The sequence below is a fragment of the Chlamydotis macqueenii genome, chromosome 15, assembly GCF_036417535.1.
Source record: "Chlamydotis macqueenii isolate bChlMac1 chromosome 15, bChlMac1.mat, whole genome shotgun sequence".
NCBI lineage: Eukaryota > Metazoa > Chordata > Aves > Otidiformes > Otididae > Chlamydotis > Chlamydotis macqueenii.
Window position 1 is genome coordinate 13,875,405 of NC_141570.1, and position 16,450 is coordinate 13,891,854.

General features: G+C 58.4%; 1 protein-coding gene across 2 annotated transcripts; it reads right to left on the reverse strand.

The window, feature by feature from the left end:
* NLRC3 (NLR family CARD domain containing 3) lies at positions 1-14,235 on the reverse strand. Of its 2 annotated transcripts, XM_086759742.1 has the most exons (19): positions 14,153-14,235; positions 9,722-9,867; positions 9,106-9,366; positions 6,310-8,053; positions 5,969-6,055; positions 5,170-5,253; positions 4,904-4,987; positions 4,433-4,516; positions 4,239-4,322; positions 4,010-4,093; positions 3,494-3,577; positions 3,062-3,145; positions 2,871-2,954; positions 2,547-2,630; positions 2,161-2,244; positions 1,961-2,044; positions 1,639-1,722; positions 1,386-1,469; positions 1-1,270 (listed from the first exon to the last, which is right to left on the reverse strand). In XM_086759742.1, exons 2-19 carry the CDS (start codon positions 9,726-9,728, stop codon positions 1,180-1,182), a joined length of 3,282 nt encoding a protein of 1,093 aa, XP_086615868.1. In that variant the 5' UTR covers positions 9,729-9,867; positions 14,153-14,235; the 3' UTR covers positions 1-1,179. The 2 variants fall into 2 exon arrangements, with proteins under 2 accessions (XP_086615868.1, XP_086615869.1); XM_086759743.1 differs by lacking the exon at positions 14,153-14,235 and having other exon boundaries at positions 9,218-9,366; positions 9,722-9,770.
* Between the last annotated feature and the right edge of the window lie 2,215 nt (positions 14,236-16,450).

The following is a 16,450-nucleotide window of genomic DNA, read 5'->3' on the forward strand; positions in this document are numbered from 1 at the left end:
GGGGGCTCTGGAGGGGTTGCATGGTTCGGCTACTGGTCCATCTGTGAACCTGGCACCTTCTGGAGAGTCACTGGGCCTCTGCCCCGTGCACAAGGGCATCACCTGGCACCTCTGCTTCAGCAGCTGCCCAAAAGGTGACCTGCTAGGCGAGGACCCTGCCTGCAGCTGGGACGTTGGGAAGACACATCCTGAGGTCACGCAGCTTGTCACTGAGGACAACAGCAGGAGACCCAAGAAGTCCAGCCTGTACTGGAGAGGCAGAACTTCATGATAAGGCAGTTCTGGTGTAGCACCTGGACATGTGTGCTGGAGATCTCTCTAGATGGTTCCACTCCTGTGCCTTGGAATGCCTGACTCTTGCAAGAGGCTTGGATAGAGAACAGCACTAACGAACACTTCAGTCACACTCAGCTGACACCAACATGTTATTTGAGGGCACGGCAAACACAGAGGTTGCGCTCACTGCCAAGGACCCTGCTCTGAAGTGCCCCCGTCCAAAGCCCTGCACTCATCTGAGCAAGGAGATGGCAATCCTCATCTCTGGGACATCAGGGGAAGCCTGCAGGACCGGGATGTACGTAGCCAGGTGAGAAGGGGCTGCTGTGAATCCTGCTGGTGTTTTACACAGTTCTCCTGGGATCCCTGCCAGAACTAGGTGGAGAAGAGCTGGTGCTGGAAGCAGAGCCCTGGAGCCCCGGCTGGGATGCAATGTTTGCCTGCAGCGACTTGGGCTGGGACAAGAGCAGAGCTCCGGGGTGGTCAGGATGCGCCTGGTCTGAGGCGGGCTCTGAGCACAGCGCTGTAACCCCATGGAGATCACAGGAGGGGGTTGCTGCCAGCAGCGGCAGGTAAATTATCCATGAAAACGAGAAGGGCTGATGTGGGATCTGCCCCTGCTCCCTCCTTTGTGCATTTCACCCGTTCCTTGAAGCTCCCCCGGGGCCTGGATGAACAAAGACGTGGTCGCACATCCCTCAGCTTTCAACATTAGCGAGTCTTGGCCTTCTTGCAGTGCTGATCCAGAGGCCTCAGGTCCTCCTGGGCTGTGCCAAGAAGCTCAGGACCTCTCTTTGCCCCAGCTCTCCTCAGAGACAGACGCGGAGAGCAGAGCACCTTCCTGCGGAGGCATAGTGGCCAAAAGGACCCACCAGGCCACCTCCTTGCTGCAGCCAGGCACCCTCACACATCCACAACGCAGTTGGGTGAGTTTGTCCGGATAGCGTCGGAGATCATCTTGGCTCCCGACCGGCCAATGCGGTTCCCCTGCAGGCTGGGAGCAAAAAGAAGAGGAGTTCAGGCTTGGACACGAGACCGAGCAGGATCCTTGGCGGGTATGAGAGATGCTCCTCAGCTTTGCCTTAGCATCCAGCTCAGCAGCCACTTACTTCACGTAGGTGAGGCCGTGGTTGCCCTTCAGAGCGGTGGCGATGCAGATGGCTCCATCCATGCCCAGGGAGTTTTCCTGCAGGCTGCGGGAGGCAGGAGGGTCAGAAACCACCCGCCAGGGAGATGTGGCCACCAGGAAGGAACGTATGATGTGTGAGGGCACTGTTGGCCTGTCTGTCCCCTTGCTGCTCCCTCCAGGAAGGCCTGGAAAGGCTCTTTTTTGGTTCCCACCCCAGGGAGTGAGGTACTTACTTGAGCCGTCGGAGGCTGCGGTTCACCCTCAGCGCGTTGGCCATCGCCTTGGCCCCTGTCACGCCAATGGAGTTTCCCCGCAAGCTGCGGAGGAAGGCAGGCGGTGAGGAAGGACAGCCCAGCACAGCCCCGTGCTGTCCCTGGGCGAGAGGAGGAGGTGGGAGAGGTGGCCCCACACCAGCGAGACAAGGGACAAGCAAGTCAAGTCTGGTAGGACACGATGCAAGGGTGGAAGTGGCGCTGAGCTAAGGACCAGAGTCTTGGACGGCCTCAGGGAGCGGTGTCATGGCCATGGGACTTGGTGGCCCCACCGAGCACTTACTCCAGGATCTGCAGGCTCTTGTTGACCATCAAGGCTTCTGCCAGGGCTTGGGCGCCAGCCGCACCAATTGAAGCCACTTGTAGGCTGCAAGAGAACAAGGACAATGCAGCATATGTCGTGAGGTGGCCGTGGTATGCTAATTAGAGAAGTTAATTAGACAGGCTGCAATGCCAGGGCCCTGCCGCAGCCTGGATACTCACTGGAGATCTGCCAGGGTTGTGTTGACCTTGAGCGCGGCAGAGAGGGCAGCCATTCCCTCATCTCCGATGGCGTTCTCCTGCAAGCTAAGACACAGAAGTGCTGCGTCTGCCTGTGGCCCTGGGCATCCAGGAGCTGGGGGACGGGCAGCGAGCAGAAGGCACCGTGTGCTGGGCTTTCCTGAATGGCTTTGGGGATCCCCAGGCCATCAGGCACTTACAGCACCCCCAGCCAGGGACGTGCGATGGGGACGCAGGATGGACTGGAGCACGTGGGGGAGGCAGCAGGCAAAGCCACCCCCGCCCAAAGCAGCGTGAGGGCAGAGTCTTTGGGCAGGTCCCAGTAAGAAGATCCTGCCTGGGACCTGCCCACCCGTGTTCCCACTTACTCAAGGCTGGCCAGGCTGCCGTTGGACTGTAGTGCTTGTGCCAGGGCCGTGGCAGCTTTTGCCTGGATGAAGTTCCACTGCAAGCTGCAAACAGGAGAAAACGGGAGGTGAAGCCTGGGGTTGTGAGGATGCCCCGACCCCTCCAGGCTCAGCTCCCATCTGGCATGGTGGAGGTGGGAGGTGACCCATGTGCGAGACCCCGTGGGTCCATCCAGGATGGCACAGCACGCGTCCCATGGAAGGGTGACCCACTTTTCATGGCCTGGAGGGGCTGAGGGCCAGGAGCGGTGTCCCTGCACTGCATCCATGCAAGGGGAGACTCACTGGAGGGACGTGAGCGCCCGATTCTCTTTCATCGCTAAAGCGATGGCCTTGCCGCCTTCGTCATACAGCAGGTTCGCTGCTAAGCTACAGGCAAGGGATAGAGGACATCAGTCAAGCACGCTGGAGTTTGGGACACCTCCAGCGACACCACGCAGCAGCGTGGGTGCCCTTATGGGTCCCATGGGACTTACTCCAGCTTCCTGAGGGTGGTGTTGGCCCGCAGGGCGTGGGCGATGGCCGGTCCCCCCTCCTTGCTGATGGAGTTCTCCCGCAGGCTGGGGAAAGACACTGGGCTGGGGAGGAGCGGCCCAAGCAGGGCATCAGCTCACCCCCAGCTCCCCTTGCCCCATTCCTACAGCTGCGAGCACCGATGCCATCGGAGCCTTTTCCCAGCCTCCCGTCCCTGCTGCCATCGTTTCGTTGCCAGACACGGCTGAACCAATGCTGTCCCAAGTGGAGGACACTAACGATGGAGAGAAGATGCTCACAGCCAGAGGAGGGGCAGAGGCTGCTTTCAACATCCCAGAGCGCTCGTGGAAACAACCAGGCACGAGGAAAAGTTCTCGCAGGCCGTGTCCCCGCGGCAGCTTTTGGCCAGGGTGGCCAGAGGGACTGTCACTTACTTGAGGTTGATGAGCCCCTTGTTGGAGCAGAGCGCCGCTGTCAGCGCGGTGACCCCGGCACTGCTGATGGAGTTGCTCTGGAGACTGAGACAAATGGGAGAAGGTGTGAGGACAGGCCAGTCTTGGCATCGCGTTTAGTCCGTGGCGTCGTGTTTGGGGTGAAAAATGCTCGTTTGCTGGTTTCAGTGGGAAACAGGTGTCTCTTAGCCACAGAAGACGGGGGGGGGGGGGGGGGCGCGCAAGACTAAAGGGCCAACTTTGGGAGCAGCCAAGCCAGAACCAGCATCTTCTCACCACAGCAGCACCCGGCCCCACTGAGCAGAGGTGATGGGGTTTACCATGCATGGCTCCGTGTCGCGCCAGGGGATGTGGAGTGGGAGAGACATGGGGAGGATCTGAGGTGGTACAGGGGGCTCTGGGGGCAGGGGAGGGAGCCTGGGAGGTGCTCCTGGGGTGAGGAGGCTGGACTGGGCTCTGTTGGGCAAGCGGGAGATCAGGCATGGCGGGGGGACTTACTCGAGGCTTTGCAGACTGTGGTTCACCCTCAGAGCTTCGGCCAAGGCAACCGAGCCGCTGTCTCCTACCGAGTTGCTGGAGAGTCTAAGACACAAGAGGAAGAGCAGGCGTTGGCGGCACCCACCCTGCCCGCGGCGCATGGCCCAGCCCCCTGCCCGTCTCTCCTGCCCGCAGATCCCGGGAGACGTGGCACCAGCGTTGCCCTTCCTCTGTTCCGTGCTGCTCTTACGTCAGCTCCTTCAGGCTGCAGTTCTGCTTCAGCGCCTCTGCGATTTTCCTGGCCCCGTGGGCTCCCACGGCATTTTTCTGCAGGCTGCAAAGGTGAAGGAGGGCACCCGTGAGTATCGGGTGCCACGTCACCATCGGCGGCACCTTGGTCTGCTGGGTGGCCGGGATGGGGGACAGCAGGTCCTGGTCACTCACTGCAGGGTTGTTAGCCCGTGGTTGGCCAACAGGGCGTTGGCCAGGAAGCTGGCACCGTCCTCCTTGATGGCGTTGTGCTGCAGGCTGCAAGGAGAGAGGAGCAAAGCCGTGCGCAGTGACCACCTGCCCTGGCGTTTGCTTGCGCCCGTCCCTGGCGTGAGAAGGGCGTCTGGCCCCTGAGCATCCCTCCCCTCCCTCCTTCTGCTATAGGAGACACCTCTTCCCGTGCACCAGCGCTCTGAGCTCCTGCACAAGAGATGGACCTCAACCTGGACCCACGGAAACTGAGAGGCAGGATGGTCCCAGCCCAGGGTCTCTGCTGGCTGCACTTGTGCTTGTACCAGGTTGTGCCCAAGGTCTCCCCACGCCCTGGCCCTTGAGTTGGAGGGAACCACAACAGGACAAAAGCGGCCTGGACGGGGCTCGTCCCATGGATTTTCTCCTGGAGGTGCTGCAGAAGCTGAGACTTACTTCAGGGAGAGCAGGACTTTATTTTTTTTCAGCGCATCAGCCAGCGCTTTTGCTCCAGTGGGGCCAATGGAGTTGCTCCGCAGGCTGAGGCAAGACAGAAAAGCCAAGGTTACCAAAGCCAGAGCGGCGTGTGCCCGATTTAAGCTGAATGTGTCCACGCAGCCAAATTACAGGTACTGCTAGGGTGGGACATCAGGCAGGTGGGATCCGGCCACGGGAACAGGGGAAGCCTGCGTGGCAGGAGCTGGTAGAGGGAAAACACTTACTCCAGTGCCGTCAGGCTCCTGTTGACCATCAGTGACCTGGCCAGTGCTTTGGCTCCCTTGTTGCTGATCTGATTTTCTGCCAAGCTGCCCAGAAAAAGAAAAATCGGGTATTTTTTTCAGGGGGAGAAAGAGGCTCTTGGAGCCCCTGGCACATCCCAGGATGCAGATGGGATGGGTGAGCAGAGGAAAGCCATGGGGAGCGTTTGGTTTGTGGAGCAACCGTGCAAAGCGGTGGATGCTCTCCTGGGGTGGACACCAGGCAGGGGATTGCCAGGACAGGGTGGAAGGGGAGTTTCTAGACTTAAAATTCATTCATGTAATGAAAAGGGAGCTCAGGTTGCAGCATGGAGGACTCTATGCGCAGCCACGAAGAAGGGCAGGGAGGTGGGGAAAGTGGGGACCCATCTGTCCAGGGCGAGACCTCTCCCTGTGCAGGGGTTGGGACCCTGTCCTCTCCAGGCGTCAGGTGCTCCGTGCAGAGCCTCAGGTGTCCAGCAAACAGCCATGACCTTGGGAAGCAGTTTGTTGTAATAACCCGTGGATTTCTACACAAATTTTTAGGAGCGGGGAGGAGGCAGCGGTCCCAGGAAGGCTGCACAAGACAGCCTGCCCAGCCACCGCGAGGACACCATAGGTAAGGTCACCATGCCTGGGTGCAGGAGATCACGTGGGGCTGTCCTTCTCACTGGGCACCCTGGGGAGCCAGTGGGAGAGACATTCCTGGAGGACCCTCACCCTGGTTTTTAGATGCCCCCAGTTCCACTCTGCGTCCCTAGGAACCCCTGGGGCCAGGTCCTACCTGAGCTTCTGTATCTGGCAGTCCTTCACACTCAGCACGCTGCCCAGCAGCTCCATCACGTTGTCCTTAAACCGGTTATTGTCCAGCCTGGAGAAGACAGGAGGAAAGAGGTAAAGAATTTGGCGAACAAAGGGGAGAAAGGACTACCCTCCCGTGACATCGCCCATTACGGGCGGAAAAACTCAAGTACAGAAGTGGAGCTGACCCAGTGCCATCCCCAAGGTGGCTCTCAGCTGATGGATGATGTTGGTGGGGCCATGTCTCCTATCAAGACCTGGGATTTTGAGTCACGGCCCAGCATCCCTGCTTGCTTCTCCTGGTGCAATCCCAACAGGGCTCACCTGAGGTTGTGGCAGAAGAGGAGCTGGGAGAGCAGGCTCTTACAGACATTGTAGGTGAGGCAGTTGGAGAGGTTTGTCTCCTCCACGCAGATGTCGGAGACCTGCAGGACATAAGCCAGGGCAGAGCAGTTCACAGGGGTCAGCATCCCGCCCAGGCTCTCGTTCTTCATTGCTTCTTCCACAGTCTTAGCGATCTCCATGTGCTGAATTTCGTGCAGGCAGTGCATGGTGTTCACTGTCCGCGAGGAGATGACGTAGTCGGTGTTCAGGCAGCCCTGGAGGAAGCTGATCGCTTGGCTCCTGAAGCTGTTGTGCTCGTCCTTCACCACCAGCCACCCAGAGAGCAGCTTGTTCACCTGCGGGGAGAGGAGCCCGGAGAGAAAACGCACAAAGATGTCCAGCTGCCTGTCCTCTGCCTGCAGCGACCTCTGAACAGCGTTCTTGAAGTGGTTGAGGAAACCCAACTTGGGCCAGGACATCCCGCTCTCCGTGAAGAGGTCGAATATTGCCCGCTTCGCAGCTGTGTAATAATAAATAGCCGCTAGAAACTCCTGGATGGTTAAGTGGGAGAAGAAGTAGGCTGTGAAGGACTGCGTCTCTTCTTTGAGTAGGAGTCGACTGCACAAGCTGCTCTGCAGCAAGGAGAGGTCAATGCCGTATGCCTTCATGTCCTGCTCGTAAAACACGTATTTTTTTTTTATCAGCCCGTAGAAGGCTAGCCTGCCTAGGCTGCCCACTATCTTCTTGCTGTTGTTCACAGCCTGCTCAATCCGGAGCGTTTCCCTTGACTTTTCCAACCAGTCACCGCTCAGAGCCATTTTAAAATAGTAGGAGTAGATTTCTGATAGGGTCCTGGGGACGGCAGCTGTTTCTTGGGACGGATCGGTGCTGGTTTTCAGGTAATAACCAATGGAGGAGCCAGAAATCCAGCAAAAGCCAGGAACGGTGCACAGGACTTGTAAGGACCTGTTAGCCCTGATGTGATGCAGGACTTGGCCAGATAGGTCTTTGTTGTCAAGGAACATCTGGTCCAAGAAGTCCTTCATCTCTGCAGCTCCAAAACCTCGAATTTCTGTCATCCGGTCAACAAGCCCACTGGGGATTTGGCTGGCTGCTGTTGGCCGCGCCGTGACCCAGACAGAAGCCTCCTGCAGCAGGTTGCCTCGTATAATGTTGGTGATCAGGTTGTCCACTTGGATCTCCTTTTTGGGATCGGTGCATACCACCGTGTTGGAAAAATCCAGAGGAGTCTTGAACTCATCCAAGCCGTCGAGGATCAGCAGGGTCCTGACGGCTCCCGCTGAGATGCAGTTCGGCTCGGTGATGTGAGGGAACGCCGAGCAGATGAGCCTCTCGACAGAGAGCTTCTCGTAGGTGTTGAGCTCCCGGAAGGTGAGGGGCAGCACAAAGATGATGTCCCTGTTGATCTCCCCCTTTGCCCAGGTGTAGACAAACAGCTTCACCAGTGTGCTTTTGCCAATCCCGGCCACTCCGATGGTGACAGAGATCCGAGGTGGGATGCTGACCCTGGAGAGAGGCAGGAAGAGCTTCTCCAGAGGGATGCTCTTGGATACATTTCGTAGGCCTTTGGTGGCTTCAATCTGGAGGATGTCATGCTCCTTCTGCTGGATGTCAGTCAAGCCTTCCACCAGCAGCAGGTTCGTGAGTCGCTGGAGGGAATCCGTCTCTAAGCCATTCCCGTAGTAGCTTTGGAGGCTTTCCAGGTGCTTCTGCACCATGGGTTCTGCACAGAGAGAAATGAAATGAGGGGGTGAGGAGGAGGACGGTAATCACAAATGCAAATGAGAGATGCTGCTTCACTTTCCTGCCATGCCCGTGCAGAAGGGAAACCACATGGAGGCCTTACGTCTGGGCAGGAAGGTATGTGCCAGGGCCCGGAGGACACTAATGGACCTGACCAGTCCCACCCATCGGTCCGGGAGCCCATTTAAGTTCAGGCCAGGGCCTTCAGCCCCTGCCTAAGCTATGTTGTAGGAACACTTGTCTACAGCGCCATCACACCTGACCCTGCTATGGACCTTGTTGATCTGGACCTTGACCTTGGACCCCATCGCTCTGCACTTGCCTGGTGACCACTGGACTGTGTCTGAACCTAGTTGCCCTCCTGACCTCTGGATGGACTCCCCGGCTTGACCTCAGCCCTCCCTCATCACCATGGACTTGTCTGAGTTGGACTTTTGGCTGAACCTGGGTGACCACCTCTGGACCTGTCCTGCTCACGTGGCTCAGGTACCGTGGCCCCAGAACAGCATAATTTAAACCCTCCAGCAAAGGCTGGACAAGCAGGGGATGGCGCTGCGAGAGATTCAGAGCAGACACCAGTCAAGGTTGGAGCCTTCCAACTGGGAGGGAAACCAGGGAAACCTCTCTGGGTGAGGAGAGCCTGAAGTTGGGGCAGCCACCAACGGATGGGGTCAGGAATGCCCAGCCGTCCTCCTCCTGCTGTCCCCCTCTTCCCAATCCAGCTGCTGGGAGTGATTGGTGTGGTATGGACATTGAGGACATAAAAGACTCGTCGGGCTGCCTAGAGAGGTGTGCTGAGGGCAGCGAGGGCGCTGGAGGAAGGTCCCTTAGACCTGGCAGAAAGCCCTTGTCACCCCTGGCTGTGTCCTTCCCAGCGGAAACTCCGAGATGGCTCCATCACTTGCACGGACACTCCCATGGGAGCTGCCAATTCTCCCCAGCTCCATGCACATCTTGGGGTGCTCCATCAATCACCCACAGCCAGAACACGTGCGCAGACACCCCTCATTGGGTCCAAAGTGGACTGCCTACCGTAGACAGTGATGTGAAGGTAGAGCTGGGAATTGGTGGTCTCGATGAAGGTCTGCAGGGCCTGGGAGGCGTAGCTGCCCTTGCTGGCCAGGATGTCCACCACCGCCCTCACCTGCTCGGGCAGGGAGCTCGCCTCCTGTGCCCGGCCGGCCTCCTCCACCGTGAGGAGGTCCAGCCTCCGCAGATAGCAGATGATCTCCTCCAGGAACTGGGGTGAGATGGACCTCACCAGCTGCTTGCGGTAGCGGTTGATCCAAGCCTCTGCAGGAGAGGAGAGCAGGAGAGTTGGGTTTCGAACAAGCCCTGGGCACGTTGCTTGGGGGTGATGGGAACAGGCAGCAGTGGAGCACCCCCATCTGACTCTGAAGGTAGCAGGGGGTAAGTTGGAGCCCTCCAGAGCAACCTCCTTAAGATGATCCCATCCCAAAGCTGTGGCAGGCTGAGATAGAAGTGTGAGCAAGATCACTTCTCTTCAGAGGCAGCTGTTCCCCCTGTGCCAAGCCCTTGGACTAGGAACCACTGTCAACCCTCACACCTTGGTGCTCCACCTGGTCCCATTTTTTAATCCGAAACTCGCCCAGGATGATGGATCTCCAGCTGCCCAGCCACCACTCACCTTCCATCAGAGGCCTCCCGTGACATGGGTGATCCCGGGGTGAGGAGCTCTGTGTTGGCAGCAGCACGGCCGTCCCATGGACCACCCCGCATCCCCCCAGCCGGCTCACAGCATCAGTTGAGGCTCCTCAGCCTTTATCCATCCTCCTGGTGGAAGAAAAGGAAAAGCATCAGGAGCAGTGTGAGAGGGCCCACCTTGAGCTAACGTGGTGCCTCTGTGGTTGAGCCAAGGGTCCATTCGTTAGCTTTTGGCTAAGCCCAGAGTCCCCGGCGCCGCAGACCTTGCAGGGGGCACAGCCAGGACCTCCCGTGAGACAAACTCGGTGCCTTCACCGCCACCGCTTATTCCGGAGCCGTTCTCGGGCAGAGCGATGGCATTAACTGCCCCGGCGATGCCCGCGTGCCACGCGTGGGCTACCTGGTGCGCACCTGAGTGCCATCGCTGTCACCGGAGGGACAGCAGGGCTGTGAACCGCCCGCGCCTTTCCCTTCCTCCTCTGCACTGTGAAGGAAGTTGTGGGGCAGCAGGTAGAGCGACAAAGGGCTCGTTTCGGTTTCGATCCCCCCTCGCCGCCGTCCAGAGCCTCCGTCGGGGCTCGCTGAGCGCGGCTGACACCACATCCTGTTGCAGAGTTCTGTAGCTGCTCCGCTTTCTGCAGCGCTGGTGAATCATTGCCCGGAGAAGGAGCACCTACCTGCTCCCTCCCCCTCGCCGGCTGCCAAACCACGCTGAGGGCTCGGTGTTTTATTTTTAAGAAGTGCGTTTGCTCACTGATTCCAATCGTTTTTCAAGAAGAGGTGGAGAGGGAAACACCTCCACGCCTGAGCATGCTCCAAGCTTCACCTGTGCTGGCAGGTGGCACTGTGCTACGGCCTCTCCGCCAGCCCCAATGTCATCGCCGGGAGCTGGCTGTGTCCAAGTGGGAACTGTCTGATCACGGCAGCGACGTGAACGCGCTGTCCCGGTGCCCTGGCATGACATCCTTTGCTCACCTCCACCTGGCCTGCAAGATGCTCTAGGTCCATGCGATTCCCCCCACAAGCACTGGTCAGAGGTGCTGCAGGGAGGTCCTTGCCCACAGGCAGCGTTGCCTTTGCCCAAACCCGCTTCTGGGCGGGACGTGGGCACCGTGGGGGCTTCGGTGCAGCTACAGGTAACGCTCACTCCCTTTGGTCAAACCCAACCCCTTCCAGGGAGAAAGCACCAACGTAGCCTGACCAGGGAAACCTGGTAGAGTTTCTGATCTGTGGCGCAAGGTCAAGGTGCTTGGGACATCCCCTTTGCAGACTGCCCTTCACCCTCCTGCCAGGAGATCTGTGCTGAGGTTTGTTTCTCCCACCAGAAAACACAACAGCCCAACCATGTGGATGGTGGCCAGGCTGCAGGAGGGAGGACCAGGCACAGCGTCTCCCAAAGCCGAGTCCCTCACAGACCCCGCTGGCTGGATCTCGTGTTGAGACCCCGTTGCAGCACGTCTTACGGAGTGGGGTGAGTGATGGTGACCACAGCAAAGCGCTTTTTCTCCACACAGGGAGCAGCAGGGCCGCGGCAGCAGCTTGCCTTGCTGTGCACTCCCGGGGATATTGAGATACTGTCAGCTAAAGGAGCTCCGTGGGCAAAACTTTCACCCTTTGATGTCTTCTTGTCTCTAACTGGCCTGGGAAGTTCAATTGAGTCTTTGCACGCAGCAGTCCCCAGATCTCTCATCTTTGCTGTGCGACCCAGAGGCAGCCAAAATGAAAGAGTTTTTGCTGCTTTGCAGCGATGTTCCCTGCAACCCTTCTCCGCAACGCGGCTGGCGAGAAGAAGCCCTTTGATGGGGGAAGCCTCCTCTAACACCGGCGATTATTTGATGGTGTCCTCTGGTGCTGCTTCAAAATGTGATCCTGCTGCTGGCAGCCGGGCCGGGATGCGTGCCTGGAGAAGCAGCGTTCCAGCGATGGTTTGTGTCTGCCCTGCCTCGCTGCCTGCATCTCCAGGGGCACTGGGATGAGAAGCTGGAGGGCAGGAGGCTGCCCAGCCGAACTGGTGAATGGCGTCTGCATGCCCCAGGGAGAGAAACAGGGAATTTTGTTGTCAGGAACTTGGCATTAATGATTTTTCTGCTTGACGTGGCCCAAGAGGGGAAATCCTCCCATCTGAGGTTGTCCAGTCAACGCTGACGTGTTCTTCTAGCAGCTTCAACCCTACGTCGCACCATCCCCATGTCCCACCATGCCTGTTGGCAGAGGGTCCATGCCCAAAACCCATCACTGCCTGGGAGCCACAGCCACCATGCTGGAAGATCCCTGACCATGCACACGAACAGCCCTCTACCAAATAGCTGTTGCATTTTTCCATCACCACGTGTCCTGCTCCAAGATCCAAACTGCCTGGCATCAACACTGGAAAACCCGGACCTAGCCGTAGCTGCTTCCACTCATCTCTGGCTCTAATTACATACGTGCACTTTTGCTCCTGGAAGTCCAACACGGACCAAAGGAAGCTTGCCAGGGATCTGAGAGGAAGGGACAGTCCCGGGATAGCCACAGCACAAAGGTGGCTGGAGATAACGGATACTTACTGCCTCGCTGCTCTACCTGCCCTCTCAGATCTTCCTCCTGCCGGGAGGTGGCTGTGGTTTTCATGCAGCAGCCATCCACCCCCAGACAGATCCATCACCCTGTGCTTTGGGACTCGGGACCATCCCACGCCAGCAGCACCAGGGTGACATCAGGCTGTGACGCTCGGCAGTCGGAAATCTGTGGTTGTCACCCCAGGGGGTGTGGGTTGGCACTTTGGGCAGGGCTTTCCAGCCAGCAGAGCCTCGGGGACCCGACCTGCTGCCGTGGGCTGGGGACAGGGCTGAAGGGGTGTCTAGATGGGCACCAAAGTGCTGGGCCAGAGCTCCTGGCCGGCTGCAGGGACCCACATCTGGAAAACACCAGAAAATGGGCTGATCTGCAGCGTTTAGATACTTTTACAGCTTTTTATACAAATGAATAATTGCATCATTAAGGATGATGGAGCAGAGAAATGCCCGCTCCCATGCAGCTCCATGCCCAGAAGCGCGCAGAAACCCGCAGCCCGACTCTTGCCTTCTCCCTGTCCAATCACCACGGCGTTTGCCGTGCAGCTGGTTCCTCAAAGACCGCTGGTTCAGGGCGACGTGTCTCGGCACGGTCCAAACCCCGGCGGCACGACACCCATCTCACAGCCACTCTCCCTCCCCCAGACATGGGAACGGAGAGCAACCAGCCCTACGAGACCTTCCCACCACTTCCTGGCGCGCTGGGTTTCCTCCGGCAAATCTTGGGCTCCTGTACGCCCGCGAAGCTTGGTTTTATTTCCTGCCATGCATCCACCTAAACTGATCCCCTCTTGGAGGTCCATGAGCTGCACAGGGGGAACATCTCCCAGGCCAACATCTCCAGCCGTTCCCCCTCAGCTGAGCAGATCCTGAAGCCAGGATACAGGCTGCCACCTTTTGGCAGAACCGAAAAGATGTCACTTTATTCATTTTTGTTAATTAAGCCAAGCAGTGAAGTATCTTCTGCATGATACCCAATTATGAAAATTGCAGATTTGCACGTAACTCTGTTATCTAAGCTTACTTGGGGACTTTCAGATGCAGTCTTATTTCTTTTTGGTCTGGATTTAATTCTAGCGAAATTAATTGCAATTATAAAGCGACTCCCTAGGCCCAATCTAATCCCTACCAGGCTTTTTTTTTTTTTTTTTTCCAAAACACCAGAATAACAGGGCCCAGGAGGAGCAGGAGTTAAATAGCGAGTCGTGGAGGTGAGGAGCCGTGAGGGACCCCCGGGCTGAACACAGCAGTCCCAGCACCAGACCTCACCAGGAAAAAAGCAAAGATCAACCCACGGGTGATTCTAAGCAGCTAAAAACGAAGCTAATTTCAGAGAGCGGGTCTCTCGCAGCGTCCTGCCACACCTCGCGAGCCGCAAAATGAAAAGTGATGCGTTTCCTGAGCCGATGGTGGCCCCGGGGCGCTTTGCTACAGACGTGCACGCGGCTGATGGATAAAGCGGACCTTCCTCCCGCAAACGGCTCCTGGCCTCCTCGCCTACCGGATCGCAGGGCACCGGCGCGAAAATGGGGAAGGAGCTGCCGCCAGCCTGCCTCCACCACCTACGCCGGCCTCGGCGGGGATGCGTATGGTGCGTTGCTAACCTCATCCTTTTCTATTTGCGGTATGCGTGGGGAATTTTTTCAGGTGGTTTTGAAGTGGAATGCGTTCAGTAAATGACATTAACGTGGCACCACTGGCAGTCGGTCAAGTCTTGCCCATCCTAGGGACCTCCTGGCCCCGCCACACGCCGGCCCAGCGACTCCATTTCATGCGGCTGTCGCAGCAAGAGGCCCGCAGCGGCTCACCCCCGACACCTTCCCTTCTCCCCGCGGCCTTCCAAAACCCTGCCAAAACCCTACCTCGGCCTCGTGCCGCCTTCCCCAGGTCAGCGTGGGAGCAGGACAGCAGAGAGAGCATCCTCGTCGCAGCGGGATGATGCGGCCCCTCCGTGCCCCTGCTCAGCCCTTTATCCCCAGAGCTTTGCTCCCTCCTCGCCGGGATGCTCGAGTTCAAGGTAGAAAAGTGGAAGCTCCTCTGGTTGGTGGCCCCTGCTCCTGGGGAACTCGCGGAGGTGATGGGACCCGGTGGCTGGGGCGATGCTCGGGGTAGCACCTGAAAAAGGTGGGCTTGGCTTCCCCAGCGGCCCACCGCCGCTGCCCACTGGCTGCTTTTCTGTCTTTCAGTTTGCTCCTCACCCCTTCCTGCGCCACGAGTCTCACTCAATCTTCCTTCCTGTCGACGCAGGGCAGCCGCCTATGCAAATCGATGCGAGTTATCTGCCGAAAACCAGCAGCGCACGGTAACCACCCGTAGCCCGTACAAACCCCCCGCGGCGGTGGCGCGGGGTCGCGTCCTGGTGGGATGCTCGGTGCGCGGCCATTTCCCCAGCCACGGCTACTTTCTCCTGGGAAAGCCGCAAAAACCAGGCTGACCAATGTCCGAATGACGCCAAATTTCCTCGAAGTGAAGCCCCTCGCCCAGGAGACCCAAGGATTTTGGCTGCGTTACCCCCTTGCTAGCCAGGAACGCTGCGGAGATCCCGTGGAAGAGGCTGGTGTCGCAGGAGCTCTGCCCTCGGCCAGGCCGTGCAGGGCAACGTTTCCACGAGTAAAATTCGATTTGTCTCTTGAAAGAGCAGAATAAAGGGGCGGGAATAAACTCCCCTTCCTCCAAAGCCGTGTTCCTGCCAGCGCTGGATGTTTTCTCAGATTTTGAGTTTCTCTCCAAAGGGATGGAGCGCGTGGCGCCCAGGAGCCAGAGCCGCTGGCAGCAGCGGGACCAGCACGAGCTCCTCACCTCCGCTCAGGTAAGGGGGCTTGATCATGATTTGCGTTTTTTGTTCTATAAAAACCCCAATTTGTAAATCCTGTGACAGGTTTTGCTGGCATTGAGCCACATCGTATGAATTCTGCGATGCCGAGAAGTCCCCTAAAGGCAGGCGAGCAGGGTGGGACAGCAGCCTTGAGGCGAATCATGTGGCTGTCTGAGCGCTGGGGCGAGCATCTCGGCAAAATAACGGGATAATCGCGCGCCACGACGGGGTTTGCTGCCGTCCTGGTCTGTATTTTTTGAACCCAAAAGCTCCTGCTGCCGGGGTGGTTTGGGAGAGGGCAGGGTAAGCAGAAGTCAATGATTACAAAAAAAAAAAAAATAGGTGAGACTTGCCCTGCTGGGGTCCATTTGTGTCTAGCAGGTAGCTCTAATTAAGCCATCGCAGAATCTGTAATTGTGCATCTTTCCCTCCAAATCCAGCTGAGAGGTGGCTGACGGCTGAGCGGGGGGTGAGGTGGGCTCACAGCCAGATCGTCTGCATGCGGTGAGCTGGTTTTTGGAGGGGAAAGGCCCGGGGGTAGCAGCAGCCCGGACCTCCAGCCACCGCTCCGGGCTGTGCATCTCCCGGGGATGGCTCCGGGGCCAAGCCTGGACCCTGCCGCTCCCAGGGCAGCGCCTGGGGAGGGGTTCAAGCCCTCCTGCTCCGGAGCACAAGGTCTGTTGGTACTTCCCGGCCCTGGCAGGAGCTGGTTTCAGGAGGGGATGGCATCTGGGAAGTCCCGTCGGCTGTCGCCTTCCCCGTAAGCTGCAGCTGAAGATCCCTCATGGTGCGGAAGCCGCAGTGAGGCTGTGCCTCCTGCTTTCATAACCCTTCATTTACGCTAATTAATGCATCTGAATTATTTCTTTGCAACCGTGTCTAACGTCCCTCCTGTATTTTCCAGGCTGGTTTACATGCTTCAAACCCAAATTTCCCAACGTCCTCACCGCGTTCCCAGCAGGATGAGTTTGACCCATCCCTGGGTGAGCACGGCCCCCGCTCGCCGCCTCTCCCCAGCCCGGCGGTGCCCGTGAGGTGGCCTGGAGTTGGAAAAGCCCTGGAGATGACTCCGCTTGTTTGGCCTCGCCCGCGTCGCTTGGCAAAGGGGCGAGCAGGGACCGTTCCCCAAGCTCGGAATGACACAGAAGTCATTCCCCTGGGGACAGCGAACCGTCCCGGCTCCGGAGGGAGCAGGGCGATGCTCTTTGGGGAACAGCCGTGTTTCCACACCAAGGCGAACGTGGAAAAACGCGTTACTGGAGGACCCGCAACCCCCCGGCCTTGGCGGCGCGGGGGTCTGCAAGCCTGGGGATGCCGCCGGCTCCCAGGGGCAGAAGGGGTACGA